Source organism: Caretta caretta, chromosome 3 (assembly GCF_965140235.1).
Source record: "Caretta caretta isolate rCarCar2 chromosome 3, rCarCar1.hap1, whole genome shotgun sequence".
In the NCBI taxonomy this organism is placed as follows: domain Eukaryota; kingdom Metazoa; phylum Chordata; order Testudines; family Cheloniidae; genus Caretta; species Caretta caretta.
Window position 1 is genome coordinate 18,956,040 of NC_134208.1, and position 27,240 is coordinate 18,983,279.

Genomic DNA, 27,240 nt, shown 5'->3' on the forward strand with positions numbered 1-27,240 from the left:
GAAACATATTTTAGTTAGAAGTACAAATACAGAAGTAAGATTATCCACATTAAGATAGGTTTTTAGTCCAAGAAACTGCTGTTTCAGCTATTTATGCATAATTCTAAGAGACTATTTTTTAACATTTTAAAACTAAACTAGGAATACATTTGATTCATCACAGAGACTAAGAAGATTAATACACCACAGCCGTAAAAAGATTTCTCTGCCCACTCACACAGAGACTGGGTTCAAATTCAACGGGATTTTAAAGACAAAATAAAAAATTCTAATCTGACAGCTGTGGCAAAAACTCAGCAGTACTGCTAAACAGTTCTGAGAGGACTCTGAGGTGGTAGCAATGCTGCACCACCAATAACACACAGAGACCTGTAGGGGGCACACATATTTAAAAAGTAGAGGTTATCCCTTGGTTCCTGGACCGGCGGTCAGATGATGACCTGCATGTTGAGCTGCGCTGGAAACGAATGCTAGAAATCAAGAAGTTTCCAGTGGCAGAGTGACAAGGCACGGTGGGTTAGTTTCAGGCAAGAGTCTTGACCTGTCCCCACCTTCCCGCTGCTGCTGGAAATCCTCCATGATATTCTGAACTAGAACTCCATACATGACACCAAAAAGTCTTCGCAAACTACAGGTGTCCAAGTGGAATATCAATTGGGAACTGGCTGTTTTTTGAAAGTTTAAACGGAGTTTCTGAGAACTCTCAGAGACAGCAGCACCAGTGGCTGATTTGAAGCTTCATTATTTTTGGGGCACCAAAGTGCTACCTGGTGATCAGGGCAACCACTTCAATGCATATTGCCCATGGGTACCTCAAGGGCATGCACTCTTTCTACTAATCTCTTCCATATTTATAAGTGTTTGGACAAATCCAAATCAAATCTCCAATCTCTGGTGTGCACAGCATTTGTCTACTATTTATTACTGTTTAGTCTGCATTGGTTCAATTTCTTTGAACTGAAAATCCACTAACTATAAAGCTCGAGTATCATTATAGCTGGAAACCTTATAACATAATGAGATGAACATTTGAAATGAAGTCTGGTTCTCAGGCCCTGGACTCACACAGTGACTCAGTGGGAGGGAGCTACATGTAGAAATCCCATGCACAGCAAGAGGAAAATAGCACCCGCCTCACTTCCTGAAATGAAGTTTTAACATGACATCTTTATGGCAGCACAGCTGACTAAACACGATAATGTCATCAGTGTTGCAGAAAAGGAGCTGCACGTGAACATGTATTTCTAGATGTAATGTGATGAGGTTATATTTAAGCACACAGGATGATAAATCATTAATTCATTACACTCAGACTTTATTTCACATTCAGACATTTTAATAAAGACTCTTATCACAAACGGCTTATTCTGCTGACTAAACTCGACCAAAATAAATGTCCTCAGAAAGTAACAAACGATACAACAACCAGTGATTGGCACTTCATTTGTTCCGGTTATAAATATACACCCACGTATACATCTGTGCACACACATATGCACCACAAAGGCATGCTGTCAAGATTAAATAGTGTTTGTAATGTGCTTTGAAAAGGAAGAGCACTCCTGACACATACAGCATAGTGATACACACATAAAAAAGATTGTTTCCTACTTATAATGCAATCCTGAACTTCATTTCCCTTTCCATTCAGAAAAGCATGGAGTGTGGTCTAATGTTTGGACCGGATGACTTGGGAGTCAGGAGTTCCCTTCATGATTCTGCTGCTGACAGAAGTGTGTGACTCCGTGCAATGCAAGTAATCTCATGCATACAGCTACACTGCATGTGTATGTGTTTGCAGGATTGAGTCATTCAGTTTCCTCAGCAACAGAAGAAAGAAAAACACTGTTAAAAGTAGGAAGATGTGTTGGTAAAGCCACAAAAAAACCTGAGAGGAGATTTCAGGACAGGTGCAGCTCCCAAAGCTACTTTCAGCTTTTTTTTTTTTTTTAAAAATTAAACTAGATTTCAAGTTGATGGTATCCCTTAAAAAAAAAAAAAGAATGCCGTATACCAGCCATTAGTGAGTAACAGAGAACGCCACCTTCACCCTGCTTTATTAATTAATGGACCCGTTTTCTCTCTTGTATCACTTCTTCTCTTGATGTTTTTTTTTTTAATTCCCCATGTCACCTGGGACTAGTATTAACTCACTCATTCTGTTTCCTCCCACTCTTGATATTTTTCTCTCTCCAAGCCTGCGTGTGTATTCTTGTTTGTTTGGCCCCCTAGAAAAGGACTTATTTAAACCCCAGATCTTTGAGCAGTCTGTCACCATGTGAAGACACAATGATTACATCTCATTCCTTGCACTCTTCACTTTCAGAGAAATTGGAGTTTGTTGCACTGCAATTATGGCATCTATTAGGACTCTTCTGCTTTCCAAGGGGGAGGCTTTCAATGCATTCTGCTATTATTGTAGTCACTAGGGAAGGGGTTTCCAAAGGTGCTAAGCACTCAAATTTCATTAAATTTTAAAAGAAGTTGGGTGCCTAACACCTATCAGCTTCTTTGAAAATCCCAACCTTCATTTCATACTTAGTCCATATTTGCTTTCCTGAAGCCTAACACTCTTGAACTGCATTGTTCAGTGAATTAATTTCTTACTATGATGAATTTAAGTACCTTCCTGGTACTGAATGTCATCATTTTGAGTTTTCCCATAATTTTCTACCCATTGCTAAGGAAAAGGCTCAGAGTGTTTTTGATACTTTCTGGATTAAGCTGGCCTTCTTCATAACTATGGAACCTTTCTGATGCTGCATGTTTGATTCTATGTGTTAGCTGGGTCTTTGAAATTCCCCACGAGTATGGTATCCAAACACCTTGAGAGTTGCCCATTTTCCTTCCTTCCAGAAATCTACTGTTTCTTCTTTGTCATTCTCTGCATCCTAACCGAAGGCATTTTATTGCCATTCTCTTTAATTGGCTAAAGGTAGTTCAGTGGCATTTATAACTTTTGACATAATGCCACTTTTCCTTCTCCACATCATCTTCCCTTTCCATCACTCCTAGGTACTAAACTTACCGGTGTGCACGGTGTTATTCAGCCTGCATTTGCTTTGCTTCAATTTTATCCCATTGCCCCTGCAGTAGTTATGCTGCCTTGCACCACCCTAGGTAATTCCTCTCCTTTCCTCTTCAAATACTTGTAGACAGTTATCCCCCTTTAGCTGTTGTTAGACCAAGTCAACCATATTCAATCCTTTTAATCTTTCCTTCAAAATCAATTCCTCTAGTCCTTTAATCATTTGTTTTGTTCTACTCTAAATTACCTTCAATTTGTCTACAAATCTCTGGTTCTCAGGTGCCATTAAGATACTATTTAGACAGAGCTTTCTCTGAGGACGTAAGTTCATAGAGAGCTCATTAATTTTTTTATGGGTAAGACATTTCATTTTGATGTTAAACAGTATTTTTTTAAAAAGGGTACACTATCATGTCTGTATGGATCACAGAGAAAGGTGACATAGCATATGGCACTCTGGTCAGATAATAAATTTACTACTTTAGATCTTCAACATCTTGAATAGATATTGGGCCAGATCTTCAACTTGAGTAATATTGACATAAATCCATTGACTGTTAGCCCAGCAACACTGGTTTGCATTAGTTGAGGATCAGGCCCAGTATCTAGTAGATCCTATCAACACTCCATATAATAGGTATTTCCCTCCCCCCCCCCACATTTCACAGAGAGGAAAGTGGACGTAGGTAAACTGATTTACCCAAGGCCAAACAGTGAGATTACGGCTAAACTAGGATTAGAGCACAAGAGTTTCTGGCATCAAGCCCTGCCTGTGCTCCAACCACTACACCATGATGCTTTTCACATGATAGTGCCTCATTGTGCAATACGTATTTTGTATGATCACCCCAGAGGTAAACTAAGGTTAAAAGGAATAACTACCACGATAAACCCTACTGTGTCCTCAATCAGCCTGGAAGAGAAATAAATAGAAAACCAGCAAATCCATCTTTTGTAGATGTGTCAGTCTGTTGCGGACTTTCCAACCAGTGAGAAATAAAAGGAATTCCTTCAACCAGTGGTCTGCTTTCACTGCCACAGGAAATTACCTAGCCATTCAGGAACCTGACATCAAATGCCATTTTTCTCAGTTAGATTGCTTTTATGCAACTGCATTACTAGCAGGGCTGAAATAGTTATGTAAATGTTGCCATAAGCAGTTGGCATACCTTTTCAAAGCACTGGGGTACAGTTATTTACCAAATATTAGTTTAATAAATAGTTCATTATTCGAGCTCACTATCTGTCTTATGTAGATGGATCGGTGACCTTTGAAAGCTCTGTTACTCTCCCTTTGTAGCACATCTCAGATGCTGTTTTCTGTAAAGCAGTACAGCTCTTTTTATATAGCACCGTAAGACTCCTACACGGCACACGTTACAGAATTAAAACTGGCGAGGGTATATCCTTTCACCTTGCTTTCCACAGCCCAGGTCCATTCAGGAGCTCCCCACTGCCATTTTGAGGCTGGCCATAAGAGGATTAACACTAAAAAGAATTTGATACCCAAGGAGTAGGTTTTCAACTGCACAAAGAACAGTTAGGCACCCGATCCTCATTCCCTTTCAGTGAAAACAGGGGACTAAATCCCATTTGTGCTTTTGAAAATATACCTCCCCCTAAGAAGCTAACATAACAGGAGGACTCTGGTGATTACAACCAAAGTAGTGCACAAGCAATAGCAGCTTTCCAAGGAGCTTTTCCTCCCTGGAGCTGTCACCCTACTTACTCCCTGCAGTGGAGAATGAAGAGCTATATGTACTTTTTTTTTATATATAAATATCACCTCAGTTCACCCAATTGAAATTATCCTGCCTGACTGCATCGAGTTCAGTCAAAGGAGGCTGTTCAGAGGGTGGGGTGAGGGGAAGGGGGAACAAACAGGAACAAAACAGTGACAGAAATAAGGCTCCTTAAGGGAACAATGGGGGAACTATTAATTGGGGAATGCCCCTGGCCAGCCTTCAACCAGTCTGGCTAGGTTTATGATTTCCATCCCTCAGTTTAGGCTCTAAGGGGATACTAAACCACTAAAGTCCCTCAGGCCTAGAAAGGAAGAGGGGGAGGGGTTGAGTGGGCTGCCAGTAGCTGCCTAGGGAGAGATGCTGACAGAGACACACAGAGAGGGAGAAGATACAGCAGGCAGCCTGCTCCCCACAGTCCAGGAGCAGGGATGTCTGGGCTAAGTAGAACTCACCCAGCACTTGCAAGGAAAGAAGGAGGTACAGGTAAGAACCAGGCATATAGACTTTTTGTTGTTTTCCTCTTTGCTCTGCCTGCTATGTACCTCTGGGTGAATAATAATACTTTGTTTTGCAGAAGCTGTTTTTGAATCACTTTAACCAACTGTTGCCAGAGGCTCCTTGAGGAAAAGGGCTTACAAGTGCCAAACAGAGCTGGGCCTGCAGAATTAACATGCTTGGGAAACATGGAGATTGCAGCCCAGAGATCCAATCCCAGTGTGGTTGAACCAAAGGGTTCCATACACTTTAGAAGGAGAAAAAGGGATCTAAAACACAGCTCACTCTGTAACCATGATACCTGCCTTCCCATGGGTCGATGCCTTTACTTACTATGTCAACTTTATGAATTACACAGCAAGTGCTTCTGGGCAAAGACCTTGTCTTAATGTATCTTCAAAAAGCCCCATGCACACATATGACACACCATCCATATACAATACATGATAGAATAAAGTGCTTTAAAGATCGTGCCCTTCATACTCTCCACCATTAAATTGCAGAATCCTCTGCAAGGATTCACCCTTGGTCAAGGACAGCAGTGAGGGCTGCACTGTACCTTCCAGAGGAATTTTAATTTGTAGGTGGAGCTCCATAGGACCCCCCACTAGCCTAGAGGTTGCCCAGGGGCTGCCCTGAACCAGCATATCAACTGGTCTCTCGGGTCATGACCCTCCCACTTTTGTGGCTTTGCTGGCTGGTTACTGAAGCAGTTGCTGTGGTGCCTTGCACCTACTGGTTCCCTGCACCAAGAGATCTGCAGCGACGGAGCCTGGGTGAAACAATCCCATTATACCCTGAATGAAGTTAGAGCATCCTGTGATGCTGACAGACCAGGTGCCAGCTCATGCCAAGCCCTTAGGCGTCAACTGAACGCTGACAAATACAGAGCTGAATTAGTCTGGCTCACCTGTGTGTTAATATTGTTAAAACTGGTATTAGATTTATAAAAACATGTTTAGTGTTTAGACTTGTAAGTTGCAGCATGTATTGATCTCACTTAGAATATTTGTATCCCATGTTATAAGATAATATTTAAGTGTTTGCTCTGTAACTATAAAAGTGTTTTCTCTGAAACTGTAAACTTCCAGTCAAGAGAGAAGCACTACCAAGTGTGAAATACTATTTCATAGATTCATAGATATTAAGGTCAGAAGGGACCATTATGATCATCTAGTCTGACCTCCTGCACAACGCAGGCCACAGAATCTCACCCATCCACTCCTGCAATAAACCTCTCACCTATGTCTGAGTTACTGAAGTCCTCAAATCATGGTTTAAAGACATCAAGGTGCAGAGAATCCTCCAGCAAATGACCCATGCCCCATGCGACAGAGGAAGGCGAAAAACCCCCAGGGCCTCTTCCAATCTGCCCTGGAGGAAGATTCCTTCCCGACCCCAAATATGGCGATCAGCTGAACCCTGAGCATGTGGGCAAGATTCACCAGCCAGATATCCAGGAAAGAATTCTCTGTAGTAACTCAGATCCCACCCCATCTAACATCCCATCACAGGCCATTGGGTCTATTTACCATGAATAGTTAAAGATCAATTAATTGCCAAAATCATGTTATCCCATCATCCCATCTCCTCCATAAATTTATCGAGTTTAATCTGGAAGCCAGATAGGTCTTTTGCCCCCACTGCTTCCCTTGGAAGGCTATTCCAGAACTTCACTCCTCTGATGGTTAGAAACCTTCGTCTAATTTCAAGTCTAAACTTCCTGATGGCCAGTTTATATCCATTCGTTCTTGTGTCCACATTGGTACTGAGCTTAAATAATTCTTCTCCCTCCTTGGTATTTATCCCTCTGATATATTTATAGAGAGCAATCATATCTCCCCTCAACCTTCTTTTGGTTAGGCTAAACAAGCCAAGTTCCTTGAGTCTCCTTTCATAAGACAGGTTTTCTATTCCTCGGATCATCCTAGTAGCCCTTCTCTGTACCTGTTCCAGTTTGAATTCATCCTTCTTAAACATGGGAGACCAGAACTGCACACAGTATTCCAGATGAGGTCTCACCAGTGCCTTGTATAACAGTACTAACACCTCCTTATCTCTACTGGAAATACCTCGCCTGATGCATCCCAAGACCGCATTAGCTTTTTTCACGGCCATATCACATTGGCGGCTCATAGTCATCCTGTGGTCAACCAATACTCCAAGGTCCTTCTCCTCCTCTGTTACATCCCCATCTTATAACTAAAATTCTTGTTATTAATCCCTAAATGCATGACCTTGCACTTCTCACTAATAAATTTCATCCTATTACTATTACTCCACTTTACAAGGTCATCCAGATCCTCCTGTATGATATCCTGGTCCTTCTATAAATTGGCAATACTTCTGAGCTTTGTATCATTTGCAAACTTTATTAGCACACTCCCACTTTTGTGCCGAGGTCAGTAATGAAAAGATTAAATAAGATTGGTCCCAAAACCAATCCCTGAGGAACTCCACTGGTAACCTCCCTCCAGGCTGACAGTTCATCTTTCAGTATGACCAGCTGTAGTCTTCCTTTTAACCAATGCCTTATCCACCTTTCAATGTTCATATTGATCCCAATCTTTTCCAATTTAACTAACAATTCCCCATGTGGAACTTTCAGAGTAACAGCCGTGTTAGTCTGTATTCGCAAAAAAAAAAAAAGGAGTACTTGTGGCACCTTAGAGACTAACCAATTTGAGCATGAGCTTTCGTGAGCTACAGCTCACTTCATCGGATGCATACCGTGGATGTGGAACTGTATCAAACGCCTTACTGAAATCTAGGTAAATTAGATCCACTGCGTTTTCTTTGTTTAAAAAATCTGTTACTTTCTCAAAGAAGGAGATCAGGTTGGTTTGGCATGATCTACCTTTTGTAAAACCATGTTGTATTTTGTTCCATTTACCATTGACCTCAATGTCCTTAACTACTTTCTCCTTCAAAATTTTTTCCAAGACCTTGCATACTACAGATGTCAAACTAACACGCCTGTAGTTACCTGGATCGCTTTTTTTCCCTTTCTTAAAGATAGGAACTATGTTAGCAATTCTTCAGTCATATGGTACAATCCCTAAGTTTACACATTCATTAAAAATTCTTGCTAATGAGCTTGCAATTTCATGTGTCAATTCCTTTAATGTTCTTGGATGAAGATTATGTGGACCCCCCCAATTTAGTCCCATTAAGCTGTTTGAGTTTCGCTTCTACCTCAGATATGGTAATATCTACCTCCATATCCTCATTGCCATTTGTCATGCTACCATTATCCCTAAGATCCTCATTAGCCTTATTAAAGACTGAGGCAAAGTATTTGTTTCGATATTGGGCCATGCCTAAATTATCCTTAACCTCCACTCCATCCTCAGTGTTTAGCGGTCCCACTTCTTTCTTTGTTTTCTTCTTATTTATATGGCTATAGAACCTTTTACTATTGGTTTTAATTCCCTTTGCAAGGTCCAACTCTACTTGACTTTTAGCCTCTCACTTTATCTCTACGTGTTCTGACCTCAATAAGGTAGTTTTCCTTGCTGATCCCTCCCATCTTCCACTCCCTGTATGCTTTCTGCTTTTTCTTAATCAACTCTCTGAGATGCTTGCTCATCCAGCTTGGTCTACAACTCCTGCCTGTGAATTTTTTCCCCTTTCTTGGGATGCAGGCTTCTGATAGGTTTCAGAGGAACAGCCGTGTTAGTCTGTATTCGCAAAAAGAAAAGGAATACTTGTGGCACCTTAGAGACTAACCAATTTATTTGAGCATGAGCTTTCGTGAGCTACAGCTCACTTCATCAGATGTTTACCGTGGAAACTGCAGCAGACTTTATATACACACAGAGAATATGAAACAATACCTCCTCCCACCCCACTGTCCTGCTGGTAATAGCTTATCTAAAATGATCAACAGGTGGGCCATTTCCAGCACAAATCCAGGTTCTCACCCTCCACCCCCCCACACAAATTCACTCTCCTGCTGGTGCTAGCCCATCCAAAGTGACAACTCTTTACATAATCAAGGCTTCTGATAGTTTCTGCAGCTTTGACTTGAAGTAATCCCAGGCCTCCTCTGCCTTTAGATCCATAAATTCTTCAGTACAATCCACTTCCCTAACTAATTTCCTTAATTTTTGAAAGTCAGCCCTTTTGAAATCAAAAACCGTAGTCGCAGATTTATTTTTGTTTATCCTTCCATTCAGTTTGAACTGAATTAGCTCATGATCACTTGAACCAAGGTTGTCCCCTACAACCATTTCTTCTATGAGGTCCTTTACCTTTATTTCTTTCTTTCCTAAACAGTACATACCCTTCAATAGCTGTAGTCCAGTCATGAATACTATTCCACCATGTTTCTGTTATCCCTATAATATCTGGTTTCACTTCCTGCACCAGTAGCTCTAGTTCCTCCATTTTGTTACTAGGCTCCTCGCATTGGTGTAAAAACACCTTAATTTTTGTTGTTTGGCCTCGCTCAGATTCTTTACCCGATTAGGCATGGACATTCTACAGCCAGTATGACCTATTAGACTAGTATCCACTCTGCCCTTCCTCCTTATGTCCATTCTCCTACCCACAGCTGTATCCTTTCTTACTTTGTTTTCTTCCCTTTCAATGCTAAAATCCGGCATGGAGATTACCTGGACATCTCCCAACCATCTCCCCCAAATTCCTAGTTTAAAGCTCTTTTAATCAGTTGTGCCAGCCTCCATCCTAGAAGTCTATTTCCTTCCCTACTCAAATGAAGTCCATCCCAAGAGAACTGTCCTCTGTCAATGAATGCCTCCCAGTGACCATACATCCCAAAGCCCTCCTTATAGCACCACTCCCTGAGCCATCTGATGATAGTCATAAACTTGTCACACCTTTGTTGCCCTTCTCTAGCAACAGGCAGAATCCTACTGAAGATCACCTAAGCCTCGATTTCCTTAAGAGTCTTCCCCAGGCTGGCATAGTCTCCTTTGATACGTTCCAGTGAGAATCTACCAGTATCATTTGTTCCCACATGAAGGACAATCAGTGGATTCTTTCCCGCTCCCTTTAGGATCCTTTTCAACCTGAGGTCCACATCCTGTATCTTAGCACCTGGAAGACAGCATACCCTTCTATTCTCTGGATCAGCTCTGGTTACAGGCCTGTCTATTCTTCTCAGTAAGGAGTCCCCGATCACGTAGACCTGCCTTTTCTGGTGACGGTGCGATTCTCCGGTCTATCCCGTGTTCCCTCTGGCTGCAAGTTCTTTCCATTGCTATTCTCCCTTGTAATCCTCACCACAGGAGGTATCTCCTGCCCAACAACAACAAAAGGCCCCTATACACCAGACAAACCATTGTGGAACATCAGAAGACAAAAGACTTTGTTATTGGCCCTCGTCCCACACAAAGAAGAGGAGACATGCACATGAACTTGTCCCATCAGCTTGAATTCTGGGGGAAGGCAATAAAAAAATCCCTGACAAGTAGAAGAAACTATATCTTAAGGCTGCTTGGACTCTGGGAGACAAGGATGACTAAGCATAAGCAAAAGATCCCCAGTGCTTGGCCTGGGTTAGCCCTAAAGGACATATAGAGCTTGATTATTATAGAAGCTACTATTACCTTTTGAAACTTAAGACTAACTCATTGTGTGTGTATGTTTACCTGCTTTAAACCTTTTAAATAACTCTCATTTCTTTTTCTTAGTTCATATATCTTTAGATAGTTTATTATAGGATTAGCTACAAGTGTTGTCTTTGGTGAGAGATCTACGGTGCAAATGACCTGAGGCAGTGGTTCTAAACCTATTTACCATTGTGGGCTGCATATGCAGCTCTCTGTGTGTTATGTGGGCTGCATCCACACAATATATATATACTACCTGTATGGCTATGTGTGCTGATTGGGCCGTAAGTGACCCACAGAGTGAGAACCACTGACCTGGGGTAAGTGACTGGTCCTTTGGAACTGGAAGTAACCTGAATATTGTTGTGATTTTTGGAGTAGGGGACCAAAAGGCAGGCTTGCCTAAGTGGCAAGATAGACCGGAGCGCCCAAGGGGACTGTCTGAGACTCCATGTTAAGGCTGTTATAGTGCTTGAGAAGTTCATAGCTGATGCTTGGGTGGTGAAATCGAAGTATAACACTCACAACCAATTTGGGGTTGTGCCCTGGTTTGTAACAGTCTGCCCTGTTGTTGGCACTCATGGCCATGAGCCACTCCAGACAGTTTGACTTATCCATTCACAATCTGAGAAGATTGGTCCTGCTTTGAGCAGGGGGTTGGACTAGATGACCTCCTGAGGTCCCTTCCAACCGTGATATTTTATGCTTCTATGAAGTGTTCGATGTACACAAAGCATTGCCCTGACAGATTCGGCAGAAATCGTGGGTCTGATTCTGTAAGGTGCTGAGCACCCTTGACTCCCAATAATTCAGGGACTATGCATCTGGTAGGATTGGGCTCGATATTTCTCATGCTGGAAGGAGGTGTCATCAAAATTTCTACACATCATCTTTATCAGACAGAAGCCTGGTTAGTCTAACTTTATATACAACCCTAGAGTAATTTGTTTCTGAGCTCTGAAAATTTTAAAGAGAGGGTGTTTCATGGTAAATGTAAAAAGCAAGAGCTTCTGCTTTCAGAAAATAATCATCTATCTGACTAAGAGCCTTATATATAATACAGCAGGATACAGAGAGGTAAGAAAAAATTAGAGCAGCCAGCCAGCCACCCCTAAAACCTGGCTTCGCAGTAGGACTGGACTTGAAAGCAGCCAGCTATTGGTATCTTTTACATTAATTTATTCAAAACACTCATCTCCCTATAGATACATATAAAATTGAAAGAAAACATATAAAATCAAACACCACAGTGAGAAATTTGGAGAAACAAATAAAGCTGTCACCATAAACTATAAAAGCACTTCAGAAGCAGGAGAAAAAGGAATGTAACTTGGAAAAAAAAAATCCACCCCAATTGCTGCAACATGAAAGTGAAAGAAGAGCAGGTGGTGGTGGTGGCAATGGCAGCAGTCAAAACAAAAACCACCACTTAAAAAATGAATTCATAACATCAACACAGCAGGAGGAAGAAAGAAATATTTAAACCAGCAATCTTGATACATAACCTAGATTGCATGGTGATTGACACCCTCTGTTTGTGACAGAGAAACAGATTCATTCTGCAAGGTTCTTTCCACTACTGCCCTTGAGAATAATCCCATAGTCTCCATTAAGTTCTATTTCAGTACAGGAGCAGCTCAGAACGGACTATCTTCATCAAACTTTAAACGAGCAGAGAAACACACTCTAACAGTATTGCACATTTCCCAAGGCCAGTGGGAGCTGAGAAGGGGCCCATTTCAGTAAATCAACGGCACTGTATAAATGTTTTGCGATCATAATAATATATACGGCTCAGACAATCAACACCAGAAGAGAAGCCTAGAAGGTGGCCACAGAGGCAGGAAATCTCTGTGAGGTTCCTCTTAGAGTCTCACGTGCATTATGCATTTGAAGAGGAGAGAAGACGTTTTGAAGAGGCTCCCTACAGCCACAGACTGACTGCAGGAACTGTGCTACCATCAGACGAGTTTCCCCTGTGGCCACACGTCTATCTTAGGATCTTACATGGAAGTCACTACCACAGTAACCGAGTACCTCTGTCTTCAATGCATTTATCCTCCCAACACCCCACTGAGGTAGGGAAGTTCTATTACCTCATTTACAGATGGGGAACTGGGATACAGAAAGACTAAGCGATTGGGCTGAGTTCACACAGGAAGTTTGTGGCAAAGCAAGGAATAATACCTAGGTGTCCTGAGTCCCAGGTTGGTATCCTAATAACTGGAAGATCCTTCTTCTTTAAGCAACCCTGGAAAGGATCTAGGGGGAGATAATGCAACTCTGCAAGTATGTGTACGCCAGAACCGGAGATGTAACTTTCCAGCTCAGATGGTTCTAGATGCGTTACCTCTGATCTCGCTAGCACGCTAAAACAGACACGTGGCTGCGGCAGCACGAAGAACTAGCAACCTGACTACATAGCTATGCTCTCGGATGGGATCATACTTGGGTGGGCTAGCCCGTCCCACCACTGCGGTTACATTTCTATTTGTAGCATGCCAGCTTGATCAAAAATTACACCTAAATCTCTGGTGTAGACATACTCTAAGATGGATTAAGTCGTGGTTGTATTTCTTTGGGGAACTAGAGTGGGATCAGCTGAGGTTGGAGCTGCCAGTGTGAGGCAAACAACCACAAGACCAGGGCCCTAACTTAGCTAAAATGACTGACCCCTTCAACAAAGCCTGCAGTGACTCATCACTCAGGCTGCTGCAGAATGCCTATCCCTGGGGAGGACTAGGGTCAGATGACCTCCAGACAAATGTATTTCACTCTCACTGCCAGAGCCACAAGTTAGTCTGTGCAACAGCGCCATTCGGCTAGGAACCCTCCAGCTACCATGCGGTGTTCCAGACTCCTTAGGCTTCTAGCCTGCCCTCAATCCGGTTGCCTGAGCCTTTTTCCAGCGCATGTCAGCCTTGTCTGTATCTTATTCTTGCCCTGCTCCAGACTTGCTTCAGCCTTGTCTGTATCTTATTCTTGCCCTGCTCCAGACTGGGGTACCTCCTGGCCCCAGACCCTGGGACTGATTCCAACCCGACCTTTGACCTGCACACGGACTCCAACTACGATCCTGATTGGCTTCTCTCCGGATTCTGACCCCAGTTCTGACCCACAGCCTGACTTCGGGCCCTGATTTCAGCACCACTCTCAGCCTAGTCCTGACTCTATGTCCACTTGGTGCCTGTTCTCAACCACAGCTCCAACCACCAGGGCTGACTGCCTAGAACCCAGAGCCTGATAGCCAGAAATGCCCTTAGCACCTGCTTTGGCCTTCCTCCCCCTGCAAAACCGAAGCTCAGCAGGGTACTGGGGAAGCAACAATAACATGGGGGAGGCATTCTCCCTTCCGGGCGGGCCTTGACAGAGCCCATCTGCAAGAGGGAACATTCTGACCCAAGACGAAGGTTGCGATTCAAACCAAAGATCAATTTAGATACTCAGACATCCCCTTATCACCACAGTTAGGTACCAAGATCATCTACCTGCAAATCTTATTTAGTTATATCTAAGAAGAGAGGCAGGTTTTTAAGTGTCACCAACGTAATTCGTCTATCTCAAGGACAATGTTTTGCCTTTATTGTCCTCAAAACCAGTCACTATTTATAACACTTACCTGGAGATAGTGGTAGGCAAGGTAATACATTTAACTTCACAAGTTAAGGGCAACTGCATAACTCAGACAAATGGTGCAGACAAGCTAACCCTAATCAATATGTATATACTACCAGAGGGGGTATCTGAAGAGCCAGTAAAGGTACAGTATAATTTTTTATACATAGTGTACTTGTAAGTTGGTCATGCTATTAGCATTCAGCACCAAAAAAATTGTGATTTACCGAGGATTTTTGCTTCCTACTGTTACTGAATGTGCACACCTTCCCAAAAATGTATTCCTTTCCTGAGGTAACATATCATGCCATTATAAACCTTCAAGATTTATTTTTGACCAAGTCTGCAGCCAACAACCCCAAGACTCTGTTTCTAATACACGTGTAGCAAATGAGAAGCTTTTACTTCTAAACAATCAGATAGGGGGAACTCAGATTCTGAAATGGCTTACAATTTGTGCATAACCTGGAGTCATTTGCTCTCTTTTTACCTCCACAATCCCATCTTTTATTCATCTTCACATTTAAAATTGCATGGGGATAGTTTCTACTTTAAAGAGGTATTTATGAGAATGGAGGAAAGTGGTTTCTCAGATTATTTTTACCTGAGCTCTTAGTGCAGCGTCCTTCTTAATCCATTTTATCACTGTTTCGTACACCAGCTCTTCTGCTTTGGTGTTCAGGCTGTCATTGGACATGTAGGAAATGAAGTCATCTTTGGAGATATTAAGGATCTCCTCTTGATTGGCCACCTCTGGGAAAATTTGTAGGGCATATGCTTTGGCCATGTTGTATAGTTCACTGCACTGCATAGCTTCAGCCATGGCTAATATTCCTAAGCAGTTGCTGGCAGTCAATTGTTTTTCTAAAAGGAGCAAATAAAGTATAAATGAATGAATAAAAATGGCATTATTTCACTGATAAATAGATGCTATGAATGTAAATAACTCTGGTTCACTTTGAATAGCACCCAGGTTATTCCAAAGAGTCACCATTAGAAGAAAAAAGTCTACCAAATGCAGTTTCTTTAGATCTGCATTTTTAAATCTTTTACTGGGTGGAGGGTATTTTCTGGGCTTGTTTTTTGGTGTGTACTCTAGTGGTGTGGTTGGGAGAAACTGTTGACATAACCTTATTACTAAGGACCTCCTCTCTAGTAGGACTCAAGTAGTGAGACCACTGCTAGATCTACTGCCTACCATGTTCCTTTAAGAAACAGCAGAGAAGTAAACTCTAGTGCAGGTGCTTTAAGAATAAACTCAAACAGCTCTCAGGACATTTTTGAGGATCCTACAATTGCTTCATGATAATTTATGTCCTGCTTAGCTACTAAGCCACTTCAAATAGTAATAAAAAAATTTCCCCACAGGAACTTTGTTATTGTCGAATATGATGACATTTCTTATGCAAAACACAGATTATACTAATGGTTTCTGTTAAATATTGTGTAGTGGTGTTTCAAAGCAAATCATGTACAGAGGAGACAGCATTATCTGCTTCCTGGCAAACCAGTAACTGCACAGTGTGTGGTAGTATGTTAAGGATGATCTATGCTGTACACTTCACTGTCCTTTTTGCTTTCCAGCTACTTTGGACAAAAAAAAAAAAACCACGAATAGGAAATTTGTGCAAGAGGGGCTAACAGGTTATTGGGTCTCAGCTTTACTAGCAAAGCCATTAGCAGAATACATTTTATTAAGATTCAAAGCAGAAAGCCTCAAAAAGTATGTCTACACTGCAAAGAAAAACCCATGGCACCAAGGTCATGGCTTGCAGGGCTCAGGCTGTGATACTAAAAATAGCACTGTAGATGTTCCTGCTTAGGCTGGATCCTGGGCTCCAAGACTCTGCCCCCCTTGCTGGGTTTCAGAAAATATTACAAATATTCCAAAAATGCAGCACTCTTATTCTGGAATAGAGTGTGCATACATGGAGTTAATCAGCAATAGCTTCTCAGCATTAAACTCACACCTTGCCTAACTTTGGATTAACTTTAATGGGTAGACAAGCCCACATATACAAACAAACCTGTTTAAAACTAGATGGATAAAGTAAGGAGGTGATAGAAATCTAAATTCTTATCACCACCAGTACTTGGAAAACTAAAGCCAAAAAGCAAATCTGACACTGGAGTCACATCAATCTTGTAATTTTTAAAAGAAATGCCCCAGCCAGACCACCAGGGCATAGCCCTGTACACATCTTTCATTCTACACAATGGAAAACATCTGGTGGAATAAGCCTTTACTCATATGAGAGCAGACACCCTACTTCAACCCCTTTGCAAGTGGGGTTTTTAGTTCTCAGATTTCTGTTTTTCAGGTAACAGACTTGGATATGGGACAACTGCACTGGCTGCAGCTGATCTTCTCTGAATGGGGGATGATGATCAAATATCTGTGCTGACTTTTCTAGATCTGATCCTGGTATTTTACCTATCTTTAATCCCTTGTAGATGTAGACAGATGTTTCTGAGTGGCCCAGTCTTTCCTTTTTCAGAAGGACCAGAGGGTAGTGTTACATAGTTACTGCTCTTCCCTGAGAAAACTTTTTGTGGCATGCCAAGGGCTCTATTTCATTATCCTTTCCCATATGTACATAAGGCCATCAAGAAGGTTTGTGAAGAGATGTGGGCTGCAATATATTCAGCAGGCTGATGACACTTCATAAATTCTAACATGGCTGGTACAGTGGAACAAATGACTCGGTAAGAGCTCGGATGTAGGCTAGCTGGATGCAGTTCAACTGGGGTAAGACTGAAATAATGTTAGTAGTCTGGGGGAAGCAGTTGGCAAAAATTACCTCAGCATCTTTAATTGAAAGGATTCACCAACTACTTGCATCCATAGTTCATCATATAGGTGTCTAATTAGATCTTGAGATGCTTCTAGATGCCTAGGCAACAAAGAAAGGCTGGAGAACACTTTGCTCCATCTATGATTGAATAAGAGAGTGCACCATTTTCCTTCTGATGCAGATCTTGCTACAATTATATATGCCTTTGTCACCTCAAGACTAGATTTGAATTGCACTCTACATGGGGCTTCACCCCTAGATTATTCAATTACTAAGCAGAGAGCACATTACACCAGCGCTCCAGGATAGCTTCCAACAGATTTCTGGGTGGAATTTAATGATGTCAGTTTTGACTGATGAATTTCTAAATCGTCTGAGACCTGGTTAAATACAAGATCACCTCTCTAACCCTTGCCAGACTGTTGCAACTGAGATCAATGGAGGCACCTGAGCTGGCAGGGATTTCTCTACTTATGCTCTGACTTTGGAATTCATTCCCTATGTTGATCTGCCAGAGTCTGTATTTGTTAACCTTCCAGGCACGCTGCAAAGTCCATCTTTTATCCCAAGTATCTGAGGATGGAGTGGATGCCTGAGCAGGGATATAGGCAGAGATTGGTAGTATGCATGAAAGATTACTTGGCAGAACTGTGGTACCAATGTAACAGGAGTTCAATAATTAGTGTGAGATCCCATCTGTTTGTGTTGAATATTGTCTTTTTAATTTAGGGAGGATGAAGCATATGAGTTAGGCTTTACTAAAATCAGCACAAACACACCTCTCTGTTACAGGCTGTGAGCCATTTAGTTAATGGGAGTCCATTCTTGCTGGTTCATACAAGCCTCTAGTGGCATATTGTCTGGTCATATCTATAAGCTTCTGGATGTAAATTATCCTCCAAAAGACCACAAGGCCCTTGTGAGGGTCTCACTTTCCCATCTTCAAACTGTCTGGTGCCTCAGTTTCCTCACTGGCTGGGTGATCTGGTTCTCTAGCTGACCCCAAAATTCCCCATCTGGAGTAGACGAAAACAATCCAAAACACCTTCTTGGGCAGGGTCTGGGTGGACCTCTCTTCATGCAGGGCTCCCAAATGCTCCTCTCACTGCTTCCTCCCAGGCTTCTTTTGGAAGCTTGTTCTTCTCTCAGAACAAATCAGAGATTCTGCTCTTCCCTAGATGCCTCCTTGATAGACAGACCCCCAGCAGGTCCCACCATCTCTCTCAGACTGAGGAAAGGGAGGCCCTCCATACTCAACATCCTTTGTGATCAGCCTACTGTTCCAGACTGTACTTAAGTCCCAGAATCCCTCTGTTTAGTTCACTCCTGTGACAGAAGCCCTCTCCTCACAGACCACAAATGTGATACTGATAGATCTCCTGAATTCTGGTTTGGTTCACATGCCCCAAACCTTTTTCTTCCCTGGGTGCACAGACTAACCAAACCAGGGTGGCTTTTACGAGTTGTTTTTAATCCAGATTCCTCTGCAACATTGAAACAAAACAAGAAACCCATCCTTTCTCTTTGTTCATGCACCAGAATACTTGTTCATGCACTAGGCACTGTAAGAAAAGTCTTTAATCCTTGTTATCATCAACCACTAGCAAACAACTCAGGAAATATACTTTGTGCTTGAAGCCATTATGTCCAAAAGGGAGGGCAATTTTCCAATTCTGCAGATTCAGTTGGCTTCTACTGGGGGATAATTACAAATCCCAGGTCTTTGAGATAACTGGGAGTTGCTAACTGGTTGTATCCAACTTCAGCTAGGATGCCTATTAGCTAGCTCCATATATGCAATGATATACACGTCCTTAGGCTCTGGGGTGCTCCTATAACTAATACCTGAAATTTTTATTGTAGATCTAGGATCACAAATAAGGCTGAAGGGAAGGTGATCCATGCTAGACTTTGACTGGGAATGGCAAAGGTTCAATTCAACAGGGCATCAAAGTAACACACTGAAGAATTGTAGGAAAAGAGCCCAGTAGATCAGTTAATTTGCTTGTTGCACTTGCCTTGGTGACACATGGTTTGGATTTGTCAAAATCTATTACTGTACTACTGTTACCTGTTTCTGTACCAAGGAAGAGCTTATGTGCTATAATATGGTTCTTTTATTGCTAGATTCTTTAGAGAATAAGGATCTGCTGGGGGAAAAAAAACATGAAGCCATAAGACGGGAGGAAGAGGGGGAAGTGCTGTGGATATTCCACGACATTTCTGACCAGTTGTAGCATTTAGCCAGCCATCATCTGGAACCTACTGTAACTTGCAGGCTTTGTTGCATCAGTCAGAACATAACTGGAAACTGTTGGCATTGTGCATTCTGTTGACAAAAGCAGAATACTAAGTGTAGAACAAAGAGCGAGAAAAAAGCTAGAGATAGCCATGGGAGTGAACAGTTAAGAAATGTGATTGTTGACTGGGGTCCATTTCCCTGTCTGACAAATTCAGAGGGAGGGAACTAGCATCTAGATCAGTGAATCCTACTGAGACATTTAAAAAGCTATTTTTGTGCTATGATATACTTGGTTCATGCGTTGCCCAAAACAAAATACTTTTCCTAAACATTTATATGGCAAAGACTCTGCTATATCTGAAGCTCAATTCAGTCAAAGCTATAAATTCATTCTCCAAAGGAATTGTATGAATTCTCCAAATGAAAGTCTAAAACTCTGGTGACTCCCCATATATCACTAAACTTATAGCCAACTCTCCTAGTTCATACCACAACATGGTTCACTGAATTCAAATATTAAATATTGGAAAAGGGAAATCTCGTATTGATTTAGTAAAATAAATGTATTTTGTTTTTTTGGCTGAATCTTTCTTTAGTGATATTGTATTTAAATACATCTACTGATCATAAGAACAAAAGAATGGCCATACTGGGTCAGATCAAAGGTCCATCAAGCCCAGTAGCCTGTCCTCTGACAGTGGCCAATGGCAGGTGCCCCAAAGGGAATGAACAAACAGGTTATCATCAAGTGATCCATGCCCTGTCACCCAATCCAAGCTTCTTGCAAACAGAGGGCAGGGACACCATTCCTGCCCATCCTGGAGTCATTGAAAGCTGGGGTCATTGAAAGCTGTAAGATATATTCATTCATGCTGGAGGTCAGCTACAGAAAAGTAATATCAGTGCAAGAACCTATACTCAAGGTTCACAAAGGACATATCGGGACTAAGAGACACAGTTTTCAAGCTACCACAGCACACTCATTTTAAAGCAAGCATTTTACATTTTTAAACAAGTGACAACAAAAATTATTGAAAGAGGGAGCTTGCAATAATGGCCTGATTCATTACTGCACTGCTCCAGTTTTACTCTTGTGTAGCCCCACTGCAGTCAGTTAGGCCAGCATAGCACTGGGTAGTAACACAGTGATGAACCAAACCAAGGTTGGAGTTTGATTTTTGAACATGTATAACATTTTCTAAATGCTCATCTTCAAGACTCTGTATTCCTGATGTCAGTTTACAATGACAAACTCTTGAGCTGACTCCAGGTTCACGTGGGACAGAGGTAAACTTTGGTTCCAAAGGAATGACGTGTTGCAATGAGGAAGAGTTAAGAGATATGTTTTAGGGACGGGGAGAACAAGGGCATAAAAAAAAGTCTTGATATAGTGTGTATTGAAAGCAATACAACATCTGGGTCAAGCTTTATATTAATAAGATTCCATTTATAAATGGTTTATTCAGGGTTAACAAAACATTAATAGATCTTATAAGAATGTCACAGAAATGAGTACCATGTGTTATAGGTAGATAGGGGCATACCAGTACAAGCTGTTATAGATGGTTATAAGGCATGGTTATAAGTAACCTATTTTCCTGTTGGGACTCTATATCAACATACAACCATTGGCTAGAATATCTATTAATAATTTATTAATGGAACCTTAATATAAAAGTGTGTGACCATTCTACCTGCTGTGGTTAAGATGGATCTCATTTACAAGACCTTGGAGAGTGCCAGAACTATTACTTCAGTGGCCACAAGGATATTTCACCTGACCCTTAGAATCTGTTTTTCAGGGATGCAGGAAAATGGCAGACCCTGACCCTTTCTATGAATTAATGGGGAGTCCATATTCACCTATTGTTATAACACACCTAGTTTGGCATAGTTTCTATAATCTACTGTAATGACCATATAAATGGGACATGCATGTGCATTTTAGCACTCAGTGTCTGCATAAAGTGCAACCTTTGTCAAATTAAATGGGATACTGATACCAAAAACAAAAAATCTATCCAAGATGAGAATGCAGTTGGATTTTTTTCTTCAGCTGCACAAACAACTTTACTGACTGTAAATCAGTTTAGTGCTGCAGCAGTGGGAACATTTTAAGTTCAGAGCTCAGTCCAAACAAATGAAGTTCTATTTTGTTTCAAATAACATTTAATCTTGAATTTCCTAGTAGAGCTACAAGATTAAAAAAAACATCCTAAGGACTATAAACTAACAAGATGGAGTGGGGATGACACTTACCTAGAAATGACACACAGACTTTACAGAAAGTATGAAACTGGAACTTGCTGGCAGCCTCCAGAAGAGTTTTTGCATTGGCAGAATCTATGATCAAAGAACCTGTATAAACAAACTCCAGTAGTAATTCCAGGACTTCTGCAGTGAGGTTTGACATGGCCAATTCCAGCTTCTCCCCGCCTCTGCTACTGTCTCGTGGTGACCTGGTAACAGCAGATAATGACATTCTTACAGGACATTACGCCATCCCCCTTTTGTTGTTGTTTACCAATTAGCGAGGGCTAGAAAATTGATACATTAACTTTCTCCATATTTTTTAAGGAATTGAAGAGTATTGTATTTTAAAATAACTGAACTTAAAGACTTTAACTGGATCTGGAAGAGAAGAGTCTTAAAGCAAGTTTTACAAAAAAAAAATCAGTTTATTGCTACTCTGCATTTTCATGCAAAAGAAGGTTGCAAAAAAAAAAAAGGAAGAAAGGAAGAAAGAAAAAGAAAAGAATGAGCCAACATTAATGAGAATGAGGACCAGGATTAGCTTTCAAAGGGAAACAATACATTTTAACATTCAGAGTTAACATCTCATCTTTTGTGCATAATATAACATAGTAAGGCAAAAACACTCCTAAATTTCAAGAGAAAGGTCACCTAGTTTTTCAAGAGCATATCCTCATCCAGTACATGGAATGATATTTTAAATGTCATGTGCATTTAGGGATCTATTTAAGGACCTTTTCTGTCAGCCATAATAATAGTAAGATTTTAAAAACTGTTGGGGTTTCTTTTTTGACTCCTCAATGAATGTTAATGTAACAATATATATGTTTTTGTTCTAAAAATATATTGTTCCCTTGTAGGCACTAAAAAAGAAGCCCCTCATGGCATTGCTTTGAAAACTGAATACAAGACAAGATAGACAGACAAAATGGTTAGAGCAAAGAAGGGAGGGAGGTGGGAAAACAATAACCAGCTCTGCCACAGGAAGCCAGCAGCCATCCTCTAGGAAGTTTCATGACTGTGGCCTACGATTTTTCCTGCATAAAGTGCTAAACAATTTGGGGATCAAAATATCTCCTGCATTTGAAGTGTGCATTAGTGCTTGTGAAACTATGGGACAAAAAATAATAGTAATATATTAAAATAAGGGCCCAGTTCCTAATGCATGGTTGGCTGGTGTAGCTGCAACACTAAGGACAGGTAACACCTGAAAGACAAAAATGATCATAAATTTGGTAACGTCAAGAATGGGGGGAAAATCTGTTAAAGTAAGAAAATAAACTCCTTTAGTGGTTAGAGCCATTCAGCATCTTCTTACAGAAACATTAATTTCTCCGAATGACCAGACAATCAAAGTCCACTCACTCCATCACTGCTACAGTTCTCGTGAAAACCACTGGATGACCAGCACCAATGTGCATCATAGAGACCACTGAACTCTTCATAATAAATGGTCATGTTACTATCCACTGGCCAGGGCCAGCTTTAAATACAAGCAAGAATCACTTCTACAACTGCTTGGGAGCCTACATGTTCAAGGTTCACAATGCTGTGAAGAAGCTTATGGTCAGATATCCCCTTCTAGCCCTGGAACCAGAGGACAAAGTCTACAAGGCCAGATAGTCTCCCCCTCTCCCCACAAACACACATACAAAAATCCCCAAAGCAAGTCGGGGGATCTCTAAATCTGAGGCAGCCCTGTCACTTTTTTTAATACCTCTGAGTTAGACAATGGCTTCAGGTAGTAGAATAAGCCATATTTAGGTCCTGACCCTACAAAAGCTTATGTATGTGAATAGACCTATTTAATACAATGGTATTGATAATGAGTAAAATTAAGCACATGCGTAAGTCTATGCAGGATTGGAGTCTTAAATTTGCTTCGTATTTCTATTTAAAGTACTTATAGGCCTCAATTACCACAAATATTCAGCACCTCACAATCTTTTTAGCCTCACAACACCCTGGCCAGGAAGCAAAATACTACTCTCCTCATTTTACAGATGGGGAACTGAACTACAGAGGGTACATCTACACATGTCTCCCAGACCAGGTCAACAGACTTGGGCTAACAGGCTCGTGCTAGCCCTCTACAAATAGCTGTAGAGACAGCACGTTGAAGATGCAGCTCAGGCTGGAGCTCAGGCTCTGAACCGCACCCCTCGCCCGAGGCTTCAGAGCCTGAGCTCCAGTCTGAACTGCAACTTGGAAAGCACTGTGTATACAACACAGTTATTTTTAGAGCACTAACGCAAGCCCTGCTCGCCTGTCTGTTGACCCGGACCGTGAGGCTCACTCCAAAATACTGTGTAGATATTCCCAGAGAAACTAAATGACTTGCCCAAGGCCATGCAGGAAATCTGTGTCAGAGCAGGAAATTAAATCCACATCTCCCAAGTCCGTGGCTAGTGCCCTAAACACTGGGTCATCCCTTGTGGAGACATAGCCTGTGGGCCATGCCATAGTCCAAAAGCAGATACACAAGCATGTACGTTAAGCAGGTTGCTTATACTGCCCAACATGCACACATTGTACTAAACCCAGACTTTTTAACAGGTGTGCTATATGCTCTCAGAACGGTCATGCATGTAAGCAGCATTTTGCTCAAGCTACAATTCCTCTTGGGACGAGATAAAGAAGTAAAGATTGGTTGAGCCCTGAGAGGTAGCCCAAAATACAGTCCCCCTCTCACAATCCCTTGTACCTAATCTCTAGGTCTGTACAGATAGGGAACCTACCTAATGGAGGAGCAAGAGAACCTTTGACCACAAGGTACTTCGGATGCTATGTATCAAAGTGATTCCATGGTATCTGATGTATCTTGCGGTAAAAAGTTCTCTTGCTCTACCATTAATTGCTTCAAATAACACTTTGACATGAGTTCATCAGGCAGGTCTTGTTAATGTTATTCAATGTTTGGGCATAGATGCTCACATTTTTACAGGTATTTAGGTATTGGTGTGCTAAGCAGCGCAACACCTAACTGATTTAGGAGCCTAAATTTAATTTTCAAAAAGGGATTTAGGCATTTAGGAGTCTAAATCTCATTGATCATTGATGTAATTCAGACTCGTAAGTGCCTAAATCCCTTTTGGAAAAGAGATTTAGGCTCCTAAATCACTTAGGCATTACTGCACCTAAATACCTTTAATATTCTGGGCCAGAGCACTCAGTAATTTAAATGGGATTTTATGGCATTTGGTAATGGCAGGATTGAGTCCTTGCATGATAGGTAGGCCTGTAGCAAGCAAATATTTGTCTACGGTATTAATTCCATTTGTGCTGGCAAATGTCGTGGGGGTGAGTGCATACACGGACATGGTAATAAAGCTCTTCAGGTGACTAATCATGAGCAGTTTCCGACTGTGAATGCAGCAGTGAACAGGACAGATGGTGCAAAACCAGTAGCCTGCCACTGACATTAGAATAAAGAAAATACCAATTTAAGCAATGACTCCAGCCTGTCATTCTTTAGAATAATTAAGTTATAATCTCTTTTCCTTTGTAATACACCAAGCAATAAATGGCTGCTGCAATTGATTAAATACCAAAACAAAGCTAAGGTGTTCAATGAATCACAAAAGCCACTTATGGAAAGTATAATACAGAGCAATAGAGATTATTCACATTTCACAACCAGCCAGAAATGGAAACTGAATTGTGTCCGTTTCTGCCTCTGATGCTTTGAAAGTGGCGTGTTGTGGTGCTTGGGGTTTTTAAATGATGTACCCACCAGGGGCACAGCTTAGAGCAGTGGTGGGCAACCTGCGGCCCATCAGGGTAATCTGCTGGCGGGCTGAGAGACAGTGGCCCAGCCAATAAGAGCTGCGGGAACGGCGAACTGTGGCCACTGGGAGCTGCAGGGGGCTGTGCCAGTGGACAGTCAACGTAAACAAAATGTCTTGCAGCCCGCCAGTGGATTACCCTGATGGGCCGCAGGTTGCCCACCACTGTCTTAGAGGCATCACTTACTTGGGATGCATACTGAAAACATGCCTGGTTCAGCCAACAAAGTAAAAGAAGAAGCCTGCATGGCTTCCATGCTGATGACCTGGCTCTGTAGATTTACTTGGCCTGGAAACCAGATGGATTATTGGCTAAAGCAGGTCCTAAGGGATCAACAGTGAGTTTTCAAAGAAACAGAGAAACAGAAACGTGTGTGGAAACAGACTTATGACTGGAGACATCACAGAGAGCATTAGTGTGGTTTGAAACAGGATTCTGGAGTCTGATTTACTGAAATGGTTTTATAATAGAATTTTTCTTAGGTATTTCCTTTCTAACTCTGAGGTATTATATAATGATATTCTTAAAGTGGTTCCTGTGTTTCTTATTTTATATGCAGCAGGATATAAAGATCCTCTATGCATCTAGCAGACTTCATAAATGTACAAAAATGGACCATATTCTCCTCTCAGTTATACCGGTGCAACCCCAGTGAAGTCAGAAAGTTGCACAAGTCTAACCAAGAGAAGAATTTAGCCCTGCTGTAAGTGCTTACACAGTTGACCAAGTGAAAAAATGTATGTGCATATATATGTATATATATACATATATATATATATGTATGTGCACAAGGGGTCTGATCCTGCATGACTGAAATCAATGGGAGTTTTGTCACTCACTTCAGTGGGTGCAAGAGGAGACCCTAACGGTCTAACATTGTTCTCAGAGAGGTCAACAGCAAAACTTCTATTAGGGAGAATTTGGCTGTAAGTAAAAAAAGTGCGCACAAACACATGCACACACAGTACATGTTAATGGAAGCTCATTACAGATATAAATAAGAACATGCACATACACCATCCATTTTGGACATCTGACAGACTGTCTCCTTAGCATTTTATTCTAGCTTGAAGCTGGGTAACGTATGTTTTAGGTCCATGGACATAGTTAAACAAGGCACATTTTGCTGTTTGCTCTGTGAACTCTAAAGTTTAAATAGAATAATGTCATTTTATGGGCCTTCTAATCATTGCTCATATTATAAAGGTCAAACATTTCACATTGTGACAGAAAATCAATAACTTTCCTAACAGCCACTGGGGGCAAAAAGTTTTGCTTCTAAAGAATAATGTGTAATAAACAATTTTAGACCTTACTTTATCATTGCTGCAATCTCTGGGAACAGCTAGAGTAAAGAGCTGGTAATTCCTGATATAAAAACTCATTAAAATTAGGAAGTGATTTAGGACAGGACTTTAAAAAGATGTATCTTGGGCTAAGCAGCAAAAAGGTTAGATTAGGTCTACATTTAAACAAGCTAAGAGAGTTCTTTTGCAGCTTAACTATATGGTAGCTGTCAGGGAATTTTTTCAGATTTACAAATCATATAGCCTCCAGTGGGGTGATTGGTAGACCTAAATAATGTGAAAACAAAATTTAATGAAGAGATAAGCAAACCACATATTAGTTCTGCATCGATAGTGCAGTTACTAAATAAACAAAGCAACTTTTTACTGTTTGGGATAAGTGGATCTACCTAAATAAA

At 41.3% G+C, this 27,240-nt stretch overlaps 1 protein-coding gene across 13 annotated transcripts in view; it reads right to left on the bottom strand.

The window, feature by feature from the left end:
* The window catches only part of KLHL29 (kelch like family member 29), a 598,483-nt gene that overhangs the window by 60,143 nt on the left and 511,100 nt on the right, over window positions 1–27,240 (bottom strand). For all 13 annotated transcript variants that reach the window (XM_075126386.1, XM_048845630.2, XM_075126385.1 and 10 more), the window contains 2 exons: window positions 21,756–21,955; window positions 15,064–15,323 (listed from right to left, as the gene is read on the bottom strand). In XM_075126386.1, coding sequence (XP_074982487.1) covers window positions 15,064–15,323; window positions 21,756–21,955 — 460 coding nt within the window. The remainder of the gene's footprint in view (window positions 1–15,063; window positions 15,324–21,755; window positions 21,956–27,240) is intronic.